This window comes from Mugil cephalus, chromosome 15 (genome assembly GCF_022458985.1).
Source record: "Mugil cephalus isolate CIBA_MC_2020 chromosome 15, CIBA_Mcephalus_1.1, whole genome shotgun sequence".
Taxonomy (NCBI): Eukaryota; Metazoa; Chordata; class Actinopteri; order Mugiliformes; family Mugilidae; genus Mugil; species Mugil cephalus.
This window is the reverse complement of record NC_061784.1, coordinates 10,616,229-10,637,992: the sequence shown is the minus strand read 5'-3', so window position 1 is coordinate 10,637,992 and position 21,764 is coordinate 10,616,229. Positions and strand designations below refer to the sequence as shown.

The window sequence follows — 21,764 nt, the reverse complement described above, 5'->3', positions numbered from 1 at the left end:
CTCGGATGCTCACTCTATCTCGACTCGTTACAGCTGATTCACCTGTGTCATTCATCCCGTCCCTGAGCTCAGCCTTTCTTCGCTGACATTTGACGGAGGGACCTCATTCGCCTCACGGGCGTCTGGAGTCTTCCACGCCGACTCAAGTGAAAAAACAGACAAGATTATTACTTTAACTCGTTATCGTAAAGTAAATGTTGACGGTGCAGTTTAACGGCTGTGGAATAATGACACCATCAGCGTTTATATTCCTTCCCTGAAAGTCGACTTTCTCCATGCCTTTCTGTCTGCCCTGATTTACAGCACAAAGGAAGCTAATCCCCCTGTAGCTATCGGTATCTTATCCCAAGTGGACGGTGAAGAGAGAGGAAAAAAAAAAGAAAACAACTGTGCAAAGCGTATCCACGAAAAGAAAAAGTTGTAAAGAGGCAAAGTGATAGGAACCAAGGGGAAAAAAAGAAGAGTGAACATTGGATAGATCAAACCAGACATTATTCCTACTAAATCACTGAAAACGTTTTACAGCCTCATTATTCTGCCTTTATCTTAGCGCTGAGACTGAGCCTTTGAATCCATAGTAACCAGGCTCTAAGTAATATGCTCAAAACCTAATATTGATCTTCGTTGTATATGAAATAATTCCAGCTTTAAAGATTAGGTTGTAAATACAGTAACTGTGTAGCATATGCAGATACTGCATGTTTTATTATTTGCAGTATCTCTGGGTACTGTATGTTAGACCACACAGTGTCAGAAAGAGAGAGCATTTCTGTGTGGCTGTAACTAAAATTGGACTTCATATACCAGGTTATATTTTAAAATGTGGTGACAGACAGGAGAGCTTTTCTTTTTTATAGTATTATACCGATTATTTTTGTATCCTGTTTAAAATTTTATTTAGGAGACTGAAGTGAAGAATAAATAGTCCAGTGACTTCCTGTAATAAGCTGTTAGGACACCCGGATGTTTGACAGATTTGTTATTTACTACACAGATCAGCCACAACATTAAAACCACCGACAGCAGAAGTAAATAACATTGACCATCTTGTGACAATTCAGTGTCCTACTGGGAAACTTGTAGACCTGGCATTCGCGTGGATGTTATTTGGACATGTACCACCCATTTATACCAGACCAGGCACCCCCACCCCATGGCAATGACACTCCATGATGGCAGCAACCTAGAAAAACAGCACAAGGTGCTGAGCCCCACTAACATCATTAAGTTGCCAGACACCACAGGACACCCTCAGAAGACCCATGTCTGGCCCATGATTGGTATTTATTAACGTATCGCCAGCATCTAAAATGATCATTTAACACTTTCCATAGTAGTTGTACCATTCGTAACAACCCTCTTTGCCTCCTTTCTCTCATTTTGTCACAGGGTAAATGATAGCCAATGAGGGCTACCTGGCTCTCCACTCCAAACAATAACTCTCCAAACACCCCCGATTAATCTGTCCATACAGCTGTTCACAGCAAACCCTGCTTTTTTTTTTTTTTTTTCCAAAAGGACTTAGCCAGTGATGCATCAACCCCCTCAGCTGTTGAATGAATGTCTGCTGTCAGAGATAATTACAAACTGAGCCCACGTAAAATAAACCCAACAAAGCTGTACATAAACAGAGCGGGTTTGCAGACTACTGCCGTAGGAGAGATGCAACCCTTGCAATATTTAACAAGTTAATTGCTTAAAGAATATTTTTTTCAGTGCAAAGTCCCGACACCATAATTGAGAGCCGCATAAATCACCAGTCACGATCATCATGAGCACTCCAACGCAGTGCGCTACATGTTTGCTAAGTTCTAATAGAGGAGAGTAAAGACAGTAGCTGCGTGTCCATGAGCTGATATTACAGGAACCTCACAGGAAGTCTATTACTGGGCGACTGTCTGCTGCTGAAATAATGAGATAATTGAGGGGAAAGTAATGGATATATCTGATTCTGCACATTTTAGGCGTTAAAAGCATCAGTTGTTAGGCAATTAGGCATCAATCTCTTATTGTCTCTTATGTTTTCCCCTCAGTTCTCCTTCCCTCTTGCGCCTCCATCTCTTCCTCCGTTTGTTTTCCTTCCCCTTGGCCGTTCTGTCCGTGATGTCCCAGCGGCCGAGCAGCCGGTCGCCACGGGGGAAGCAGCTCCTTTCAATAATGGATGGTGTATTCCAGTAGCATGTTAGTCGAATGGGTTTTTGAAGAGCGCCTCTGGCAAGCATCTCGAGGAGCAGGTGACGCAGAATCATGGCAGCGTGACGGGGTTTTCTGTTTGATTTTTTTTTTTTTTTTTTTTTTAAAGTCTGTCAACTTGCAACTTTCCCCGCTTTCCTTCCACCTTGCTTGTCCTGCGCCTGCCGTTATCAGCGTCTAACCAGGAAAAGTGTAATCCCGGTGTGGTCCGGCACCGAAGCAGATAGAGACGCTGCTCCGAGGCAGTCTGGTCCTGAGGCCCGACTTGTTCCAGCGGGTTATACGTTCTGTTCTGTTCTCTTCCGTTCAGCCTAATGCACTGGACGGCAGTCAGGGGGGAGGGGGGAATCGGAGGGGGAGACAAGAGGCCAGCGTGTGGGAGGGAGGTGGTTGTGGGCTGCTCGATGATAAACGAGTAAATGAAAGGGACAGATACCGCGAGGGAAGAGAAGGAAGAATGGAAGGAAACACAAAGACGAAGCTGCTCATCTCTCTCATCGCTGGCTGAGTCTCTTCTCTATGATTTTCAATTAGCATTCAGCATTGTAGTTTACTCACCTTCCGCTGCAGCCACTGTGCTGTTGTTTGTATTAGTTTTTTTTTTTTTTTCATCATTGTGCTGTTTTGTTAGTTCGTTACTGGCGTGGGCCGGTCTCGCCCCGCCTCCTTGTCTCTGACGCTCCCCATCGATTTGTCTCTAATCTAGTTTTGGCTTCCTGACAGAGTGGACTTCCCTCAGGCATTAATTATGGCTACATGTGATTTATATCGGTGGGCCCTCACACCCAGCACTCTCCCCTGCCTAATCCGATTGGATCCTTGTCTATGGTCCCAGCTGCTGCAGCTCTCACCCAATCAGATATATTGAGTATGTGTCGCTAAGTCTTTCCCCTGGCTTTCAGGCCCCCGGAGCAAAATCACCCATCTGTGCTCCACAGTTCCACTACATCCATTGTTCTGAAGTCCTCCCATGTAAAGAATGTGCCGTGTTGCGCCGAAAACACAACTCGTAAAGAAGGGCAGATGTTTCTGTTGCGATGCCTTTAAGTCACCCGAACTTCGGCTCGTGGATGAGAAGTTTTTCAAGAACCTAGCTTGTGGCCGATCCATGGATTACTCTACTCCCGCAGAAGTGGGACTTTTTTCTTCTTCATTGAAAGCTTGTTGCAGACACATAATGTTTGGCTGCTTGAGAAAGATTTTCTGACCTGCCCGGTGACCTCTCTCACTCAGGATATATTTGACCATGAGCTTCATGGGGAAGCGGCGGTGGGACAGCATAATTAGCAAGTCATCCATGGGCTATTCTCTTCACGGAGGAAGTGTCCCAAACCTCCTGTACCTTCCGCAATGCGAGGGCCAGGAGACGCTCAAGAAGAGGCTGTCCATGGAGGTCCTGAAGAACTGGGCCGGAGACCTTGGCAGCCTGAGTATGGGACTCAATCTCAACTTGAGCCCAGTGAGGTGGCCATCGCTAGTTACTGTCGGCAAGTGGAAACAAACCCTGACCGAGAAGCTGACGAAGAGACACGCTGGCACTGGGGATGAGTCACAGGTTAGGAGCTTGGAGACTGATTGACATGCATTTGTCTTAAGAGGTTAGATTTAGAGTTTTCCTTTCAAGCTTTAGTTAAGTAATATGACCGTAAGGGTACCCAGACTTTTCTTCGGCGAATTAGCATTAATTTAAGGAGAATTTGCAAACAAACAAGTACACCGTAAGGTCACATAAAAAGGCAGCAGTGCGTCCTCTACACAGTAGGATTATAGGGCACGGCTATTTTCATCTCAACACTGGAGTCATCCAGTCTTGTGAGTCGCCTCTTTCTTAATATCTAATTTTCTTGAGGTCCCAGTGACTTTTTTTTTCCATCAGGAGCTTCATTGTCCCGTGTAAACGTCTGGAAAAATGACAATAATTTAATATGAAGTCATTCAAAAGCAAAACATGCATTCAAAGGTTGCATTAGAGAAGAAGTTAAAATGTATCTCGATGGTTCCTACCTTCTTACTGGCCTGACGTCTTTCTACAGCTCAATGAAATGCTGTATGAGTTTGTAAAATGAGACGAACATGTATTAATACTTAACGCTTATAAAACCTACCACAGAGCTGCATGTGTGAGGAAGTACTTCACCAATCTGGCAATGAGTGTTGGTGCATGAATTTTCTTCACCATTAAGGTCAAGTGGCGCACTCTGCGTTATTTGTTGGCTCTCCAGAAGTGTGCTTCCCGCATCATTTCTCTTTTATGCGATTTAAATATCCACGCACACTAGTTTCTGTGGTTAGACATAGTATTTGAATATATTAGGAATATATTTCTGTAAATAAATAGGGTAAATCTATGCTTCAGTTATCAATGGGTGGCTGAGCCGCTCAGTAGATGCTTTAATCCGCTGGCAGGGCTCATTCTGAACAAAACCTTGCATGTCTCCTCTTCGTGTCTATAACAGGAGCAGGTCAAATAGAGACTTAATAGCAGGGGTGCCAAACACATTTTAGTTAAGGGGCCCACATACAGCTCAATTTTATCTCAAGTTGGCCGGACCAGTGAGGTAATAGCATAAAAACTCATAGGTAAGGACAAATCCATCTTATTTCCATTTGTTTTAGTGCAAAGAAGAACAAGTAAATTAGGAGAATGTTTTCATTTAATAAACTATCCTTTAAAAAAATGAAATTTCTTAAGAAATAAAAGTGCAATTTGGGCTGATTGCTGCACAGATCCTGTGGATTCCTCATAATGTGACTTACCTAAGAAGAAGAATGGGAAGGCCTAACTTTTTGCCTGGTGCTGACCATTAATGACTTTGTAATACTTCTGCAGGAGCTCTCCTCCTCGTAATGTGAAAGATAACGAGTTAAAAACCACGAGAGAGCAATTGCAAAGTTATCGGTTTCCTACTGTCATCTAAAATGGAGCACGCCACCACCGCCGGAGTTTAAAGTTTGTCTCAGACTCTCCCCCCCCCACACACACCTTTAATTTGACAGTTTGAGCTGTCACATTAATGGTGCATTTGGGATCCTCTATTCCAAAATCTCTGAGACGGTTCCAGCATCTCCTCCTGGCATGAATCACCTTTCTTTTATGTGTCTCTGTGTGCGTTTTTTAATAAATGCTGTGTGTGCATAAGATAATTCGGTAGATTTCCCTGCGTTGCATAACCAATGTCTGGTGTTAATTGGTTGACGCCGTGATACGTTTGGCTTGGCATTGTACTGTAGCTAAGCTGTATTTACTCTCCCTTTGGCTCTGAATCATGATTATGTGGTGTGGGTGCAGCTGGTATTTACACTATGACGGATGTTGACTCACATATAATGCAAGTACCAGAAAACGACAATGGGCAATTTTCTGCCTTTTTGTACCAGTGTTGTTCCTCAGACCAACTGCTTGACCAAGCCACTGGGATGCCTCTCAATGCAGTCACTCCGTCTTTAAGTCGGATTGGATTTCGGTGAAATGGTTTGTTCAGAATGTTTTTCATGTTGATTTGTTTGAATCTTTGCTAAAACTGCAGATGCACACTAGTCGTTAGGCAGTAACACTATTGACTCCTGGTGTGTTTGTGAAGAGGCCTGCAGGTTTTACTCAAGGATCCTAATTTAATGCCTGTTGATGGGGAAGTGTATAGCTTAAAGATGAGCACCAGGCGCCCCCATGTGGTAATGCAGATGCATTGCATCAAACACAGTACATATTATTATCTCATCAGGCTCAAAGTATTCATCAATCAGGTCTCCCTTGTTCCTCCAAAACAGTTGGTACTCATCGGTGAATGGACATGGACCTTGTAAAGGGGCTCCTGTGGGTTGAGGGGAGGGGCCTCTGTGGATCATCCCACAGTGAATTTGGAGACCAGGTCAACACCTTGTGCAGTTTTTCAAGGTTTTTGAGTTGTTCCTAAAGTATTTTGGTGTGTGTGACTGTGTGTGATGGCTGCTGATATCAAGGAGTGTCATTGCTGTGGGGTTGGGGGTGTCTGGTCTGGTCTGGGTGGGTGGTACATGTCTAAGTAACATCCACATGAATGTCAGCAGAGCATTATATTGTCACAAGACTCTTCTCCTGTTAGTGGTTTTAATGTTTTGGCAGACTGGTGTAAGCTGCGGTTCCATTTGCACATTGAGTTTACTGTACTTCAGAGTCAAACCTGTAAAGTCCACAAATCCGAAGTCCGTGCACTTTGTATTGATAAATGTCTCTGACACAGGTACCAGCTGGAATTGTCGATTCTTTCCTGAAACGGTTTAATATTTGAATTGTCGCGAATTATAAGCTCCTCGATCTGGATCCATCCCTAAGATGCAGCCACACCCATTGTAGTCGTAGTCAAGGGATTTGTAGTCCAAACTCTCTGTTGTCTCCGAATCCCGATCATCATCACTTGTTTTTGTCCGGAGGTGCAGATGCTGGCGAGCGTCGCTGCCAGTTGAGTCGTTTATTGACGGAGGGATGTAGCCGATGCACAGACAACTGCTCTTTCCTGCCTCTCTCCATCCTGCTCTCATTCATCTCCCGCATTCTGTTGCTCTTTCACTTATTTACTCTCTCCCTCAGCCCTCTTTTTCTATCCCTCCCTCTAACCCAGTCTGTCTCATACAGTAACTTGCTCCATCCCCTACATGTTTCTTTTCCCTCTTATTCCCTCCCATCTCTCTCTCTCTCTCACTCCCTCTCTCTCTCCCTCTCTGTCTTATTGTCCTCTCACTCCAGTTCTCTCACACACACACACAAACATGCTGTAATGTGTAGCCCACACAGCAGCCAGCCAGCTGGTTTATTCACCCTTCTGTTTTACCGAGGCAGGGGACTCGTATATCAGACAGAGTAGTGTGCTGCGTTCAAGTAAACCCACAGAAGAGGACTTAAAAGAAGAAGAAGAAGAAGAAGCAGAAAACAAAGTGTGTGAAGTGAGCGTACGTTAGAGTTCTGATGGCGACCGCTTACCTGAGGAAACAGCAGAGCTGCTTCGCCGATCTGGGTGGAGGCGGCGACCGTCGGGAGGTCCCACGCTCCTGCAGCTGCCATCAGCATCCCAGCTCCCACCACCACCACTACCACCACCAGCACCGTCACCATCACCATCAGCACCACCAGTGTCAGCCGTACGCTCACGGATCTTTCCTCGGCGGTGCCACCCTTCCTCGCAGGGAAGGTGGGCTCGTGGCTCCTTGCGGCGCGTCCTGCAGGGGCCCCGGCGGCTTGATGGCAGCCAGAGCCAAAGGGGGAAGCTGTGACCTCTGGCCTCCAGAGCGCGGCTGCGTCCAGACCTGTCAGGTAAATCTGTGTCTTTATTAGAACGCGATGGGACCCGCACGCCGCCCGGAGGACAGACGCGGAGTCACCTGTCAAATTGAGGGAAACGACGATGTGCTCTGTCGCTGCGCGTTTTAATGAGTGATACGCGTTGAGCTCACTTAACCAAATGTCACTCCGTTAAAAAAGGAGCGTCTCCTTTTCCTCATGCAGAGGCTTGAAGTGTTTCTGTAAAACTTTCATTTAAACCTGTCTAATCCACTCGTACAGAGCTGCTAACCCACAAGCCGTTTGATTGTTTTTCAGGGATGTGTTCAGCAGACGTGGCTTTGATATATTTTTGTGTAAAATTGAAGTTTCAAAAACAAGATGCTATAAGTCCATTTTGATAACCCCAGTGATGAACCTGAATCTTTTTTTCTCCCTTTTACCATCCTGTTTCTATACGCACTCGCACCTTTTTCCTGTCAAGTCGAAATAGTTTCATTTCATCTGCAACTGAAGTAATATGTACTTCACAAACGCCGCTCTTTTCAAGGGTATGGAAATAGTCCCACTTCCAAAAGAAGCAACTCAGACAGACAAAGCAAATGCAAGTTGGCAATAAAAGATATCCGGGCTAATATCGTAGGTGCATCGGTCATAAAGCCTGCAATATTAAAATGTTAACAGCCTTGGCGCTGCATTACATGCTGCATGCCAAGCGTAAAAGCGTCTATAAATCAGAGCACAAGGACAAAAGGTGGTGCCGGCTCCTTTGCCAACGTTTGGCGCTCCCGCTGTGTTTTAGGTGTCTGTGTTTATTACGAATCTTTGCAGTGTTTGGCAAATATAGGGGAGGGAAAAAAAAAAAAATGTAGCAATGATGAAATTGATTTCAAGGGTGACTGTGTCGACCAGTCTACCGTGAGTTTATCTAATCAGAAATCAGAGCTATGAATCAAGCTGCATCTGATATGCCGGAGGGCCGCTGTAGCATCTGTTGAGAAGACGGAGATGGAAGCGCTGACAAGAATGTGGTTCTGCCAAGAAACACAGTCACTTTTCCATGGCAGTTATCGTCGAAGCCAGACGGGAAACTGAATGTTTGTACATACTGAACTGCGTTACTGGGTCTGGCTTCTGTGTCAGATAAAGGCTCAGGGAGCAGAAATCACCATATGGTATAAGAGAGAATTTATGTCAGTGTTGTCGCTCTCTGAGGGTCTCCTGTGTGTGTTAAAAGGGCATAAGTGATGTAACAAAGATGTTATTTTTCAGCTTTTTAACAAAGCTCTAACGCATCGGAACTGGCCTTTTTACAAATCGGAGAGTTGATAGGAGATTAGCAGATGTCATCCGTTTGGAATGAAACATTGATGCGATCGCTTTCGTATTAAATAAGTAAATAGAGGATGTGGATATAATTGCTGGATGTGGACTGTTTGTGCATCCGCAGCGTAAGTGAAATTACCTCAGGCAAGGCCGGTGGGAGGCAGCTGGAGGCCATCCATCATGTACAGTAACCGGGGAAGAGGCGAGGCGGGGAGATTGCAAGGGTGGCTGGAGTAACTCGTCTTATAACCAGAGGACGACCAAGAGGGAAAAAGCATCGGAGCTAAAAGCAGACATTTGAGACATCGTGTAGAAACACTGACAAACTAAAAGTTAGGTTTATCACATCACACGTCGGCAGCATCAAACCTGCCTCCTCAGAAAAAGGGTAAAATTGTTTGTCCTTTATTGATTTCCTGTGCTTCTCTTGATTCATATATCTCTGCTGTTCAGAAAGTTTGTTTAAAGAAGCGGTGCCTTTTTTTAGTTCAGGGGTCACCAACATATCAGACCAATCTGATCTCAAGCCAGACCTGCAACATAATAGCATAATAACATATAAATAACAACAACTCCTACATTTGTGTCTTCTCAGTGTTGTTGTGTCCGTAACTCTGACTGAAACAGTGTGACCCCTAGTGGACAAATTCGGAATAGCACTTCATTTTATTGAAAAAAAAATGCAGTTAACGTCTCCTATGTCATTTTCCCTCTTTGCAAACTCATTCCACCAAATTACAACCGCCGAGAGACCAGTTTTGGCCCCCAGGCTGTATGTTTGACACCCCATGGATTGAAGTCACATTTCATATTTCCTTTCTCCTCTAGCGTTGCTCAGCCCATTTCAATTGCTCTCCTCCTCCTCCTTCCTTCCGCTCACTCTACCCGTACCTCTAAAGCGTCCACGTCTCACATTGTGTTGTTGACTATTTTTACATGACATACCTGTGAATTATTCATACACGGCCCCTGTATTCATAAACCACCACGCAAAGAGGCGCCATTGAATTATTGAGCGAAACCCAACAAGAGCGGCGAAGGGTTTGACCGAAAAGATGCGAGCAGGTCGCTCTGGAACGAGCTAGCTGCTGTACAACTTACACCTCCCTCATTATCTTTGTTGGTTTATCTGTTTTTTCTTCGGCGCGACAACACACTGAGTGAAAAACAAAATAAACAGGGTTTTAAATGCTTTATTTATTCATGTTCTGCGCTCAGTAATGCAAAACAACATGTACTGCAATTTTAACCACAGATTTCTTTTTTTTTTTAATAAAAACAAACAAAAAAAAACAAGGAAACAGAAAAATAAATAATACAGATATAAAAAGGGAAGGTCACCTGTGGACCAGGAGAACTGGGGAACAGAAACATGTGGCCCATCGTTGGTGGCATCTAGAACAACTGGAGGCAGAGAAACGGAGCTCGACCTGAAGCGGACTGTGGCCAGTGATGAGTAGATGTCAGATAGTTTCACAGATAATCATCTTAAAGTCCTGGGAAGCTTCTGTTTAAAATCCTTCAAGGTTTAACTAATAGATCCTGGTGTTTTAAGGCTACACATTTCATAAAATCAACAAATATTTGCCGTATTTGTTGCATTGCTGTGTTTTTTTCTTTATGCTCATGTAGCAGCAGCGTCATGTGACCAGAAGTCTCCTCTGTGTGACAGCTGTGATGTAGATGCGATTGGTCGGGCCTGTGTCTCTTGTTAACGTGTGTCTGTCTCTGAACTGATGACCAGACAGTCTTCTACAGCATCATATCAACACGGTGCTCTCACAGTTTGCCCACTGTGTGAGGAACCTACTCGATATACATGTGCATTTATTCATTGTAAAACTGAACGCCTGTTTATCTGATGTTCACTTTTCAGTACGACACAGGGCTCCTCTCTTGGGAGTCCTGCCGTTAACCATCTGCTCCTTTTCTGCGTCGTCACGAGGAAGCTGTTTGCATGCACCGTGTGTGCCATTGGTTTAATGTTATACTGCACAATTTGAGACGGCGTTAAAATAGTTCAGTTCAAATCTGCACGATGCAAACTTTTCATGAAGCCGTTCAGGTATAATAACTCAAACTGTCAGAGTGCTGGGTATGCCGTACAGAAAATGGAGGTCTACTAAATAGTTGATGATACAGAGATCCCTGAGCTTGTCCCCTGGATACATTTATGGAAAGTAGGACAGTAGTGGCACCATGGCTATCTCCCTCTCTCCGTCTTTAATAGTAATACCTACGTCTCAACATGTTTCTCCTCTTCCTCTGTTTATCTCTCATGCAGGCCAGCCCCGCTCCGATAATCGTCAACACAGACACGTTGGACTCAGTTCCCTATGTGAGTTTATCTGTTTTTTGTTTTTTTGTTTTTTAAAAATAAAATGCCTATTAGTCTTTTTCAGTAGAATATCAGAACATCAAACTGAATGGAGCACACTTGAGCTGAATCTCTACTACTAAGTAATAAATTTCACTTTTAAAACAAACAGACTTGGTGCTAATATCATGAATAAAAGACACAACGTTAACCGCTTGTGCACTTTTCAGATTATTTTACATTAAACCAAATCAATGAAGCCACGGTACGTTAAGTCTTAGCCAGCAGTGGGTTAGTCGTGATAAAATCATCACGGTTCGTGTCAACATTTACAGATGTAACTGTGTTTGTAATCGCAATTTTACAGTTGTTTGCAAAAGGCTTTTTATTTTTTTACTTTGCGTTCTGCGTAAACTGAGCATCCGATGACACAGTGACATCACGCAATCTCCGCTTTAGTCACTTCCCTGTTATCTCTGCTTATAATAACTCATGCTGCTTAACTGGGAATGCGATATGTGGCGCCGGATACGCTTTGTGTTATTCCTCTATAAATACATCACGCCAAAAGCTCTCACAGTTAATTAACCAGCTCAGTGAGATGCAGGGTTGCACTGATTACTCCATGTTGAAGGAACGGCTAATGTTAATTACGTTTTTGTCGTCCTCAGGTCAATGGCACTGAAATTGAATATGAGTTTGAGGAAATCACTCTGGAAAGGGTACGTATCTCGGAGCCCACAGCTGCGTTTAACCCGAGAACATCTTTGAGGACAGATTTCATTTCGTTCCCCCCAGGGTAACTCAGGGTTGGGCTTTAGCATCGCCGGAGGGACGGATAATCCGCACATTGGCGACGACCCCGGCATCTTCATCACCAAGATCATCCCTGGAGGAGCTGCAGCAGAGGATGGGCGCCTCAGGTAAGTCAACACATAACATGTAAACAGAAGCTGCCACACACAGTGGACACAGGAAGACTGAATGACTTAGTCCTTAATAGCACTAGTGCAATCAGGACTGATCTGCTCTCAGCTATTAGATGATACACTCTATGTAAGAGGTGCAGGACACATGTATCATTAGGGACTTGCAGTAGTGGCATATGAAAGCATGGGTCATAAGGAAAGAATGATCAAGCTAGCTAGTAGTTGACAAAGAGCAGAAGAAGGTGTTAGTCATAAGTTAGGAACGATAGCAGCATCAGGAAGATGAAGAAACATGCAAAATGTCGGCCCTGAACACAGATTGACTGATTTTCTCACTCTACTTTCCACTGTTGGTCCACTGTGTGTGTGTGTGTGTGTGTGTGTGTGTGTGTGTGTGTGTGTGTGTGTGTGTGTTTGTGTGTGTGTGCTGGGTCCCAGCTGGGCTGTTGGAGCACCCCTAGGAGAGGGGTGTCCTTGAGTGCCACAGAAGTTTATGGTCAACGCCTTAGGGGAATTCGAACTGAGCAGCTCACTGACTCTGATCCAGTCCTCATCTAACCCTCTTTGCCACATAAACACAACATATGTGTACTCGCAGTGTATAACAGGGGTGTCAAACTCAAATTCGTACTGGGGCCAAAATTTTGTAAATGCACATAATCGTGCATCAGATTTTTTTAAATTTTTTTTTGGTGCATTTGTTTATGCAAAAAGTATAGGCATATAAAGCATTTTTTTGCTTATGTTTTGGGTTTGCATGTCGTAAGCATGTCTTGTTTTACCTTTATGGGCGGTATTTCTTAGACAAAAAAAAAAAATTAAAATCACTATTAATGCTCAGAACCTAAGTATTGTTGTTTTATACGCCCCATCCTCATACTCAGTGAGGGACTTGAACACGTTGTCATATTTCATTGCATTTTTCAATACTTCATTTTTTTTGTTGCTAATGTGCTCATCAATTATTAAGTATAATAATTGTATTATATAATAAGTATTTTGCCTCAACCCTTTATATTATATGTAAACAGATATTCTGCCTCCCACCTGTCCAGAAAGCTCCTGTTTTCTGCCTTTCTTTTCTCCACTTTTGGGAGGGGTAGCACGGTGCCAGTAGTAGCATGAGGACGCTGTGACTACCGTCAACAGAGGAGAGGGCGTTAACGAGTATTTGGTCTCGCGGGTCAGAGTTTGACACCTGTGGTGTCTAACATACGCAGATGAAAATGAGCTGTAAAAAGAATCAAACCGTCTCATCTGTGATCTCCGACACCCTTCAACGCGAAAGCTTAATTCAAGTTAGCGGTTGTGAATCTGTCCCCGCAGTCCCGGACGTTTCTGAAGAACTGAGTTATGTTGTGAGTCACTGTCGTCACTGTTCCTCTTTCAGGGTGAATGACTGCATCCTGCGGGTGAATGATGCGGACGTGTCTGAGGTGTCCCACAGTAAGGCGGTGGAGGCCCTGAAGGTTGCAGGTTCTATCGTCCGTCTGTACGTGCGGCGCCGCAGGCCGATGCTGGAGACCATATTAGAGATCAAACTCATCAAAGGACCAAAAGGTGGGTCGAGACACACGTGGAATAAATGTCGTGGTATAAATGCAGCATGTTTTGCATATGGCAGGATCTGTTTACTGTACATCATATGCCATAAAACTAACTTCATATATAAACACACACGCAGGACTTGGCTTCAGTATTGCGGGAGGAGTTGGAAACCAGCACATCCCTGGAGACAACAGCATATACGTCACCAAAATTATCGATGGCGGGGCGGCACAGAAGGACGGAAGACTACAAGTTGGAGACAGATTATTAATGGTTTGTCAGATTCTTTCATTAACGACCTATAGCTCCATCACACGGATCAGGTTTCTGCTCATTTAATAACGTGTATAGCGTCTTCATCGTGATAAACAGACACTCATGGTCCTTCCAGCTACAGAGGGGCCACATTCTTCCTGCATCTTCAGTCTAAAATGATAATGAGGTGCTTAAATGAGCTTAAGACGCAAACATTTATAAAGTCTCAAGCAGAAACCTGCTGGTTCAGTAGCACTGCAGCAAACTCTCCCTTGAGGAGGGCATCCCCCCCTTGCTTTACCGTGGCTTAATTTAATTACCTTCCTACTGTCATGTCCTCACCCGAAGACCATCTGTCATGATCCAGTGTCCCGGAGGCAGCAAGCACGGTGGACGCTCGGAGACCTGAGAAAACACGACACGGGATAGCTGCATTGATCCAGGAGAGAAGTCGCGGTTGAACAAAGAAGTGCTTTATCTCTGTGTGTGTGTGTGTGTGCGCAGGTGAACAGCTACAGCCTGGAGGAAGTTTCCCATGAAGAGGCTGTGGCCATTTTGAAGAATACACTGGACGTGGTGTACTTGAAGGTGGGGAAGCCCACCAGTGTCTACCTATCAGATCCCTATGGGCCTCCTGATATCACACACTGTAAGTCTGCAAATTTTGTATGAACAAATTGTTCAGTTTACTACTCATCAGGAAAGTGTAAATGTAGAAGAAGTGTAGTGTTGGGTATGTTGTATGTGGCCACTGAAGCCATATTCTGTTTTTTGTCATTTTATTAAAAAAAAAGAAAGAAAACAAAGTAGAAATTTTAAAATAAAGGTGGTATGACATACGTACACATACTGGAAATAGCATGCACCTATGTAAATAGTTTGAATAGAACTTTTACAGTAGGTCTTTTTTTATTTGCATATATTTTAAATAGAGCTCTGAAATTGAATAGTAACACCAAATATTATAGGTTTACTTTCATGGAGATGTGTGACTCTTTGTTTTTTCTTCATTTCCTCTGCAGCTTTCTCTCCTGTCATGGAAAATCATATCTCTTCCCCCATCAATAGTGGCACTCTGGAGTACAAGTCTTGCCTGCCGCCTATCTCCCCCAGGAGTTATTCCCCCCTCCCTAAGCACTTACTTGGGGAAGAGGATATGAACAGGTTGGAAGTTTTTTCTCTCTTACGGTAATTGCCTCCCTTCTCATCCGACTACTAGAGCTACAGGTAGAAGCTTCGTCCTCCTGTCTACGCCTTGACTCGCCCCCTCCCCCTCCTCCTCCTCCTCCCCCTCTACCTTTTCCCGACTCATTTGTGTTCGTGTGCTAATTCAAAAGGAAGCTCAATGGGGAGTTACGATGCAATTTAAAAACACCTACTTACCGTGTGTGTTTTGGATGACCTTTCCTTTCCAAATGTGTCTAATCAGGAGCCGCAGACTTCTGATCACATTTAATGACATAAATATGTATACGATACATAGAGGGTCTGCAGAAAGAGTCATCTGAAAACCCCCCTGTCTGCCGTGGTCCCGTATCTCTATCGTGCTTCGTTGTGGTCGTGGCTGAATATTTCTTTTTGTGTTTTCTTTGTGCTCTTAAATCAATTTGTAATGCATGCACGGAGCGCAAAACATTCAAGCATCATGTACCTGCTTTATAATTAAAGCTGCACTGAGTAAAAAATGGGATGTAAAAAGGTTTGAGGTGGGAGTCGCTGTTGTCTTTGTGAATACTCAATCCTTAAGGTCTGTGTTCCTTCTTGTGCTGTTCTGTATTGTACTCTTTTTATTTCAATTTTACAAAATATCATGGTACAACGCATGCATTGAACTTAAAAAATCAGCAGATATATAAAAACTACTAAATAAGAGCGAGGGCAAGACTGTGCATCACAGTGTGACGCTCTAACTGGGAAAACTGAGGTCCAAGTGAAGTGTTGCAGTATTAGCAACAGATATATGAAAAATATGATGCTTGCTCTCTTTGCTTCTTATCTGTTTTTTCTTTTTTTTTTGAATGTTTAACATGACTGGAGTGATTCACAGCCAAATATTAGCAGCTCACCACTTCAGCCGCCTGAACCCCCCTAATCCCTGAGCACGCTGACAAAAAGTGCTCAGCGCTGAATGGGCCAAAATAAAGTCAAACCAAGAGCTTTTTTCAGTCACTCAAGCAGATTTTAGGGGGGAAATAATGGATGGTGAACAAAGAATCACATCGTAATGCTCTTGCTCGATTAGATAATCATTGGCTAAAAAAAAAAAAATGTTGCCTTATTCCTTTTACAAAACAAAAGCCCCGTGGTGGAACAGTGCGGCAAAGTGATAGGAAAAGCGCATTTCCGAGCATAAGTGAAGTACTCCAGTGTTGTTGTTGAGAGGCGGATTAGTCCTCTGAGTTAAGAGGTTTAACTATTTGCTCTTGGACAAGGTGCATCCCTAATGGCCTTTGAGATTATCGCGTTGATTTAAAATGTCGGATTTCGACAGTCGCTCGTGCCGCTGCCGTTCACCGTCTTCTGCACATAGAGTTAAAACACTTTGGTAACTACGAAGCTGAGAGGATGCTCACTTTCTGCACTGAACCGAAAACACAGCTGCATGCCATTAGAATGACAGCTCAACGTGGACACATCTCAAATAATGCAACTAATGTGAGTTATGTACAAGGTTAGCAAGCTGCCACTAAACTAGCTGCTACAAAGCTAACACGCAGACAGGACAGGACAGGACAGTTCCCCAGAGTCAGCACACCAGCCGACCAGTACGTTGGATCTTTCCCTCAGCCCGCGCTGAACGGACGGCTCTTAAACCGTGAGGAGATAGTTGCTGAATTTGATCTGGGTTTGTCAAGAATGCACTTTGCTCCACCTTTAATGGGTCCCCGTGCGCACTCCGAACGCCACCGACGAGTCCTCGCTGCATTTCAGTCTGAGCTGGAGGCCTGGCTGCCTCAGCTCGGCTCAGATCAGCTCACTGCAGGAAGAATGATTCAGCAAGACGAACGGAAGCCGACTTCCCAGACAGACCTGGCTTCTGAGTCGCACCGGTGGGTCATTACTGAGACCCAGGACGAATACGTAATTTAGGAGTCAAAGTCTTTTCGACCACTTGCTCTAAATATGAAACATAATTTGCACGTTTCATATCAGCTCTGCAGCGTTCGCTCGCCTCAGTCTCTCGTCACGACTCTCGTCTGCAGGCCAACCTGCCTGTGTGTACTTATGATAATGATGCCATGCTCATCAGCAGTTGTTAAATATGATTAGGCAAATACTGTGCCTAAAAATTACAGGAGCAGGAGGCCGTAAACGCCACACAATGTTGTTTAGCTCCTCATTTTAGACCAGCGAAGAGCGTTTATTTCTTGGATGACGAGGGAGAGGCCGAAGACGTTTTCATGTTTGAACTGAAAGCAAACGCACAGCAGCTGTGAGCTCCGAGAGGAAGAGAGGAGAGGAAAGGATGAGGCGTTGTGTTTCAAGGCTGTATGAAGTGGTCAAAGCGTACATGTAACTATACTGTGCACGTATGACAAAAAAATGTGAAGGAAAGATACACTGATCTCCTCTTATCTCGTCTGCAATAGTGTGACTAGCAGCCTTAAACCTCATGACGGCACATATATATATATATATATATATATATACGCACACAGATCAGTGACTCAAACGTTACACATAGATTTCTGCTTTCCACAATCATGTACAGTACTGCATGCTCCAGTTAACAGACTTTACCATCCACATCAACAGACACACACACACATGCACCGAGTGTAAGGGCCAGGGTTAGTAACAAGCTACTTATATGAATTTGCTGTGGTTTCCACTAGATTAGCTCTGCCTCTCCTTGCAGGCAGACAGTGCTCTGTGTGAGCTAACACACGTGTGGATTTTTTTTTGTGATAACATTATTTGACCTTCACTGTGTTTCTTTAAATGTGTAATCGTCTTTATTCGTCTTCTTGTTTTACCTGGAGGAAATCTGAATATCATTAATACAGCGTGTCTGTTGTCGGTTCATCAATTTGCTGCTTTTTCCCCCTCATCCTGTTAGAAATCCCTCGCTAGATGATGGGGAGGGTCACAGGTTTGATTCCCAGCTCTTCCAGTTGAGGTGAGATGTTCCCCGTGCTCGGCCGCCTGTCGCATGTGCTTGCATGCTCGTCACCGCATGCCCGAGGTCACACCAGAGAACGCGGTCTGTGTAGAACTTCCTTGTTATTTACAATAGTGTTTAGTGGAAAACTGATCTTAGTGCGCCCATCACTCAACTTTTTCTGCCACGCATGGGTGTACTGGACTCGGATTTATTCATTTTTCATGTCTGTTTCTAAAATGGTATTAGTCGTTTGTGTAGTTGAAACAACATAATATCACTGTTCATATGCATATTTCATCTTCTGTACACCAAATGTTCAATACTGAGGCCGTTCGCAACTGATGCTGCATAGATGCAAGAAATGCAAACGTAGCAGGTATACCTATAGCTTCATCGGAGCGATGGCGGTCTGGTTGACGCCCGGACAAAGATAACCCCAATTAGCTTGAAACAAATAACTGTCCGACCTTAAGGCTGCGTCGATCCTGCTTTGTGACTGCGTTTCAGCGAGTTGCACGGGGGAGATTTTACTGGCAGAGAGAAGAATGGATTCAATTAAACACCAGCAAATTATCAGAGCAAACATCACACCTTCTGTATCAGATAAAAAACAGAAATGCTTCAGGAGAACGTGTCTAAACCCGCCTCAAAATACAGAAGGTGCAGATGAAAACTTTTTCTGGACAGGCCTCAAAATAGTGATTCATTCAAGAATCTCACAGAACTAGAAGCCTTTTGCAGGAACTGAAAGCCACTTATCTGGAAAGACAGAACTGTGGTACTTAACCCGGATTTGGGCAGTTAGTTAATCCCATTTATCCTCTGTCAGAGACTTGTCCTGATAGCAATCTAGCATTGTCTTGGCTGGACGCTTTGGTAGCTATGAGCAAACTGAACCTTTGTCCCAGTCTTTGGTCGTGTCCACCCTGGACCTTCTGCATTTGACTGAATCCATTTTCTCTTAATTGTGTCCAAAGCACTTTCATAACACGATGCTACCACGTTGCCTCTTCATGATGTCATGGAGTCCTTTTAGGGTTTTTGGTCAGCTCTGGGTCAGCTTCCTTCTAGCTACGTAAAGGAAACGTCCACCTCCGTCATGTGAATATTCAGTCAGTGTTGATGGTAACTGTAGACATTTGAAGCCACACACGTCCTTGTGTGAGTTATAGTAGTAGCGAAAGTTATCGGGCTCAGATCCTACCCAGGTTGTGGAGGTGTTGGGTACGCCAGGCGGCTTTGTGTGCACTGAAATTTAATAATACCTCTGTCCATGTGAGGAATGAAAACCTTTGTGCACTGGAAGGCACAGAATGATTCAGTTTCTGTTTCGGAAAAGCACCACAAGTTGAAGCTGCAGCCTCTGCCTGTCTCCAGTGGATTGCTACCTCCTGCTGCTTTCTTAGCCAATGAACTGTAATTAATATCCTCCTCCATAGCAAGCTCTGCGCTAATTTTAGAACAGTTTTATTCATTGTTGGTGTTGGAAACCGGGTTTAGTCTGCAATGCAAGCAGCCTTTGCAGTTTGAGGTACATGTAAAGAATAACGAGGAAGCAGAAAACACAGAAAGCCTAAGTTAAATACAGATGGCACCATGTGTGTGATGAGTCTCTGTCATCCAGGCTGAAACAATGTTAAAGGAGATGAAAGTGGAGTTGTTTCAGCTCTTTGTTTGGATCCATAGCAGTGGTTCGACCTAGTGGCTGTGGAGTGAGTGGAGCAACTGGAGCCCCTGCTGGGGAGAGACTAGACTGCAAATGGATAAAACGACAATAAGAACTCCAGCGTAGAAGTTTCCTGGCTGATATGTTATTATGGGGGTTCAATAGGTTTAAGCATATTTTACGAGAGAATGGATAAAATACAAACCAATCCTCAAAGTGACTGCTATAAAAAAAAAAGCAAGGCAACTCACTTATATTAGCATGTTTGGCAAACTTAGATCAGTTTCAACCCAATTTGATCTCAGAAAAGTAACATCGGGACACAGTGACATGTTCCATAAAGACAACTCCAGGTTTTTCCATTTATTTTTTGCTAAATATATTCTGGAAATGTTTACATTTGATGCTCTATCCCTTTATAAAATATTATATGAACAGAAAAAAATGTGCAATTTTGGCACATTGCTGCCACCTACTGTTTAGTTCTTGGTGTCAGTGTTAAATTATGTTCATATCTCTTAATAAAACAGCACAGCCCGCAGTGGATCTCTTAGCAATAGGTGGTCTTCTTTGTCATTTTTGCACTTTGCAGATTCATCCTCTGGGCCACATTGGACCCCCTGATGGATCGGCTGTATGTTTGATAGAACAAATAAAAAAAAATTGAAGCGCAAAATACGTTTTAGACATGTATTGAAACAATAGATAATTCAGTGAAGCCATGATACCAGTAAAATAGATTCTTTAAATTATAATATCAACCACTTTATCCCTCCTACGGGAGATGTCAAGCATGCCCACATGACTTTGAGTTTTCTCTAGCTACAACTACAAACATATAAACCTCTACCACACGCCAGTACCTCCTCCTCCTCTTTCCACCGTGTCTCTCGATGCCGTGTTTCTCCTTCTGTCTTCCATCTGTGTCCCTCAGGATCACCTGTGTTTGTCCCTGTCTCTTCATCCCCACCCCCTAACTTCTCTGCTCTTGTCTCTCACCTCACTGTAGGCCTGCAGAGCCAGTTTACAGCACTGTGAACAAAGCGCCTTCCCCCCGACACTATTCCCCTGTGGAGTGCGACAAAAGCCTCCTTCACTCAGCCCCCCTCCCTAACTATCACTTAAGCCTGTTCCCTGAGTCGGACGTCGCCAGGTACTTTCCACCGCTATCATCGCCACCGCCCTGCGCTCCATCACTGTGTCCCTTCTCACCGCATGAACGCTGTGCCGTGTTACCCTGTTGTACTTTATCCAGCTATTTATTCATTTTTATTCATCTGTTGCTTGCTCCCTGGAATCGTCATTCTAGTTTTGTTTTTTTCTTTCACCCATTCATTTTCTCTCTTTGAACCCTGTTTTAGCAGGAAACTCGTGGCTTTATCCTCCACAAGAAAAACTACTATACTGCTATAAAGCAGAAGCAAGAAAAAAAAATAAAAAATCATATCTAAATATGCTACTATACAACTATTACACAACTATTGTAACTGAAGGTTACCCATGGACATTTGTGTACCTGACCCCTTCGCTGTGAATCTCTCCGGTGATGGACGGTGAGCAGGTCTGATGGGATACTGCCCAAAATAACAACCAGTTGCTGTGGAAACCCCAGATGTAATGTAATATCGGTACAATTGCACGGTTGGAGCACTGTACGGCAGAAAACATGAAAGCAGACGCTCTATCATTCACATTTACTCGTTAAATAACAAAATAAATATGTTAAAAAATCTAAATTGCAAAAATTAACAAATAAAGAAATGAAACTATGGGTTTCTGAGTCAAAATCCTTATCTTTTTCTATTATTTTGTCCATTATGGCTCATTCAGGAAAATATTTATCCTACAACACTCTTACATTTAAACCTACATTATCAGCTGTGGAGATGTTTCCATAAAGTGACAAATAACTTTGTATAACTGTTAGATGACAGCCTAACCATAGCACTACTAACCCTTTAAGCCTGACCTTTGTGCTTGTCCACGTAACCACCTTTCTGAGTTCATACATACATGTTCAAATGAAGCATGTTTGATTTAGAGTAAGATGACGTCCTTATATATTTGGTGGCACATATTTGTCATTGTGTTTGTGGGGGATTGTTGCTCTCTGTCTGTCCCAGCCTTAGACTCTATAAAGATGGACGGTGGAACTCAAAAGTGAAGCCAAA

At 43.7% G+C, this 21,764-nt stretch overlaps 1 protein-coding gene across 37 annotated transcripts in view; it reads left to right on the top strand.

Moving 5' to 3' along the window:
• Positions 1-21,764, top strand: part of dlg2 (discs, large homolog 2 (Drosophila)) — a 103,724-nt gene that overhangs the window by 61,897 nt on the left and 20,063 nt on the right. For 26 of the 37 annotated variants that reach the window (XM_047606472.1, XM_047606482.1, XM_047606481.1 and 23 more), the window contains 9 exons: positions 11,058-11,111; positions 11,762-11,812; positions 11,889-12,013; positions 13,410-13,579; positions 13,704-13,840; positions 14,327-14,471; positions 14,845-15,010; positions 17,883-17,942; positions 20,603-20,746. In XM_047606472.1, coding sequence (XP_047462428.1) covers positions 11,058-11,111; positions 11,762-11,812; positions 11,889-12,013; positions 13,410-13,579; positions 13,704-13,840; positions 14,327-14,471; positions 14,845-15,010; positions 17,883-17,942; positions 20,603-20,746 — 1,052 coding nt within the window. Of the gene's footprint in view, positions 1-3,119; positions 3,749-6,944; positions 7,481-11,057; positions 11,112-11,761; positions 11,813-11,888; positions 12,014-13,409; positions 13,580-13,703; positions 13,841-14,326; positions 14,472-14,844; positions 15,011-17,882; positions 17,943-20,602; positions 20,747-21,764 lie in introns of those variants that run through there. The other 11 variants (XM_047606510.1, XM_047606502.1, XM_047606509.1 and 8 more) reach the window with 6 other exon arrangements.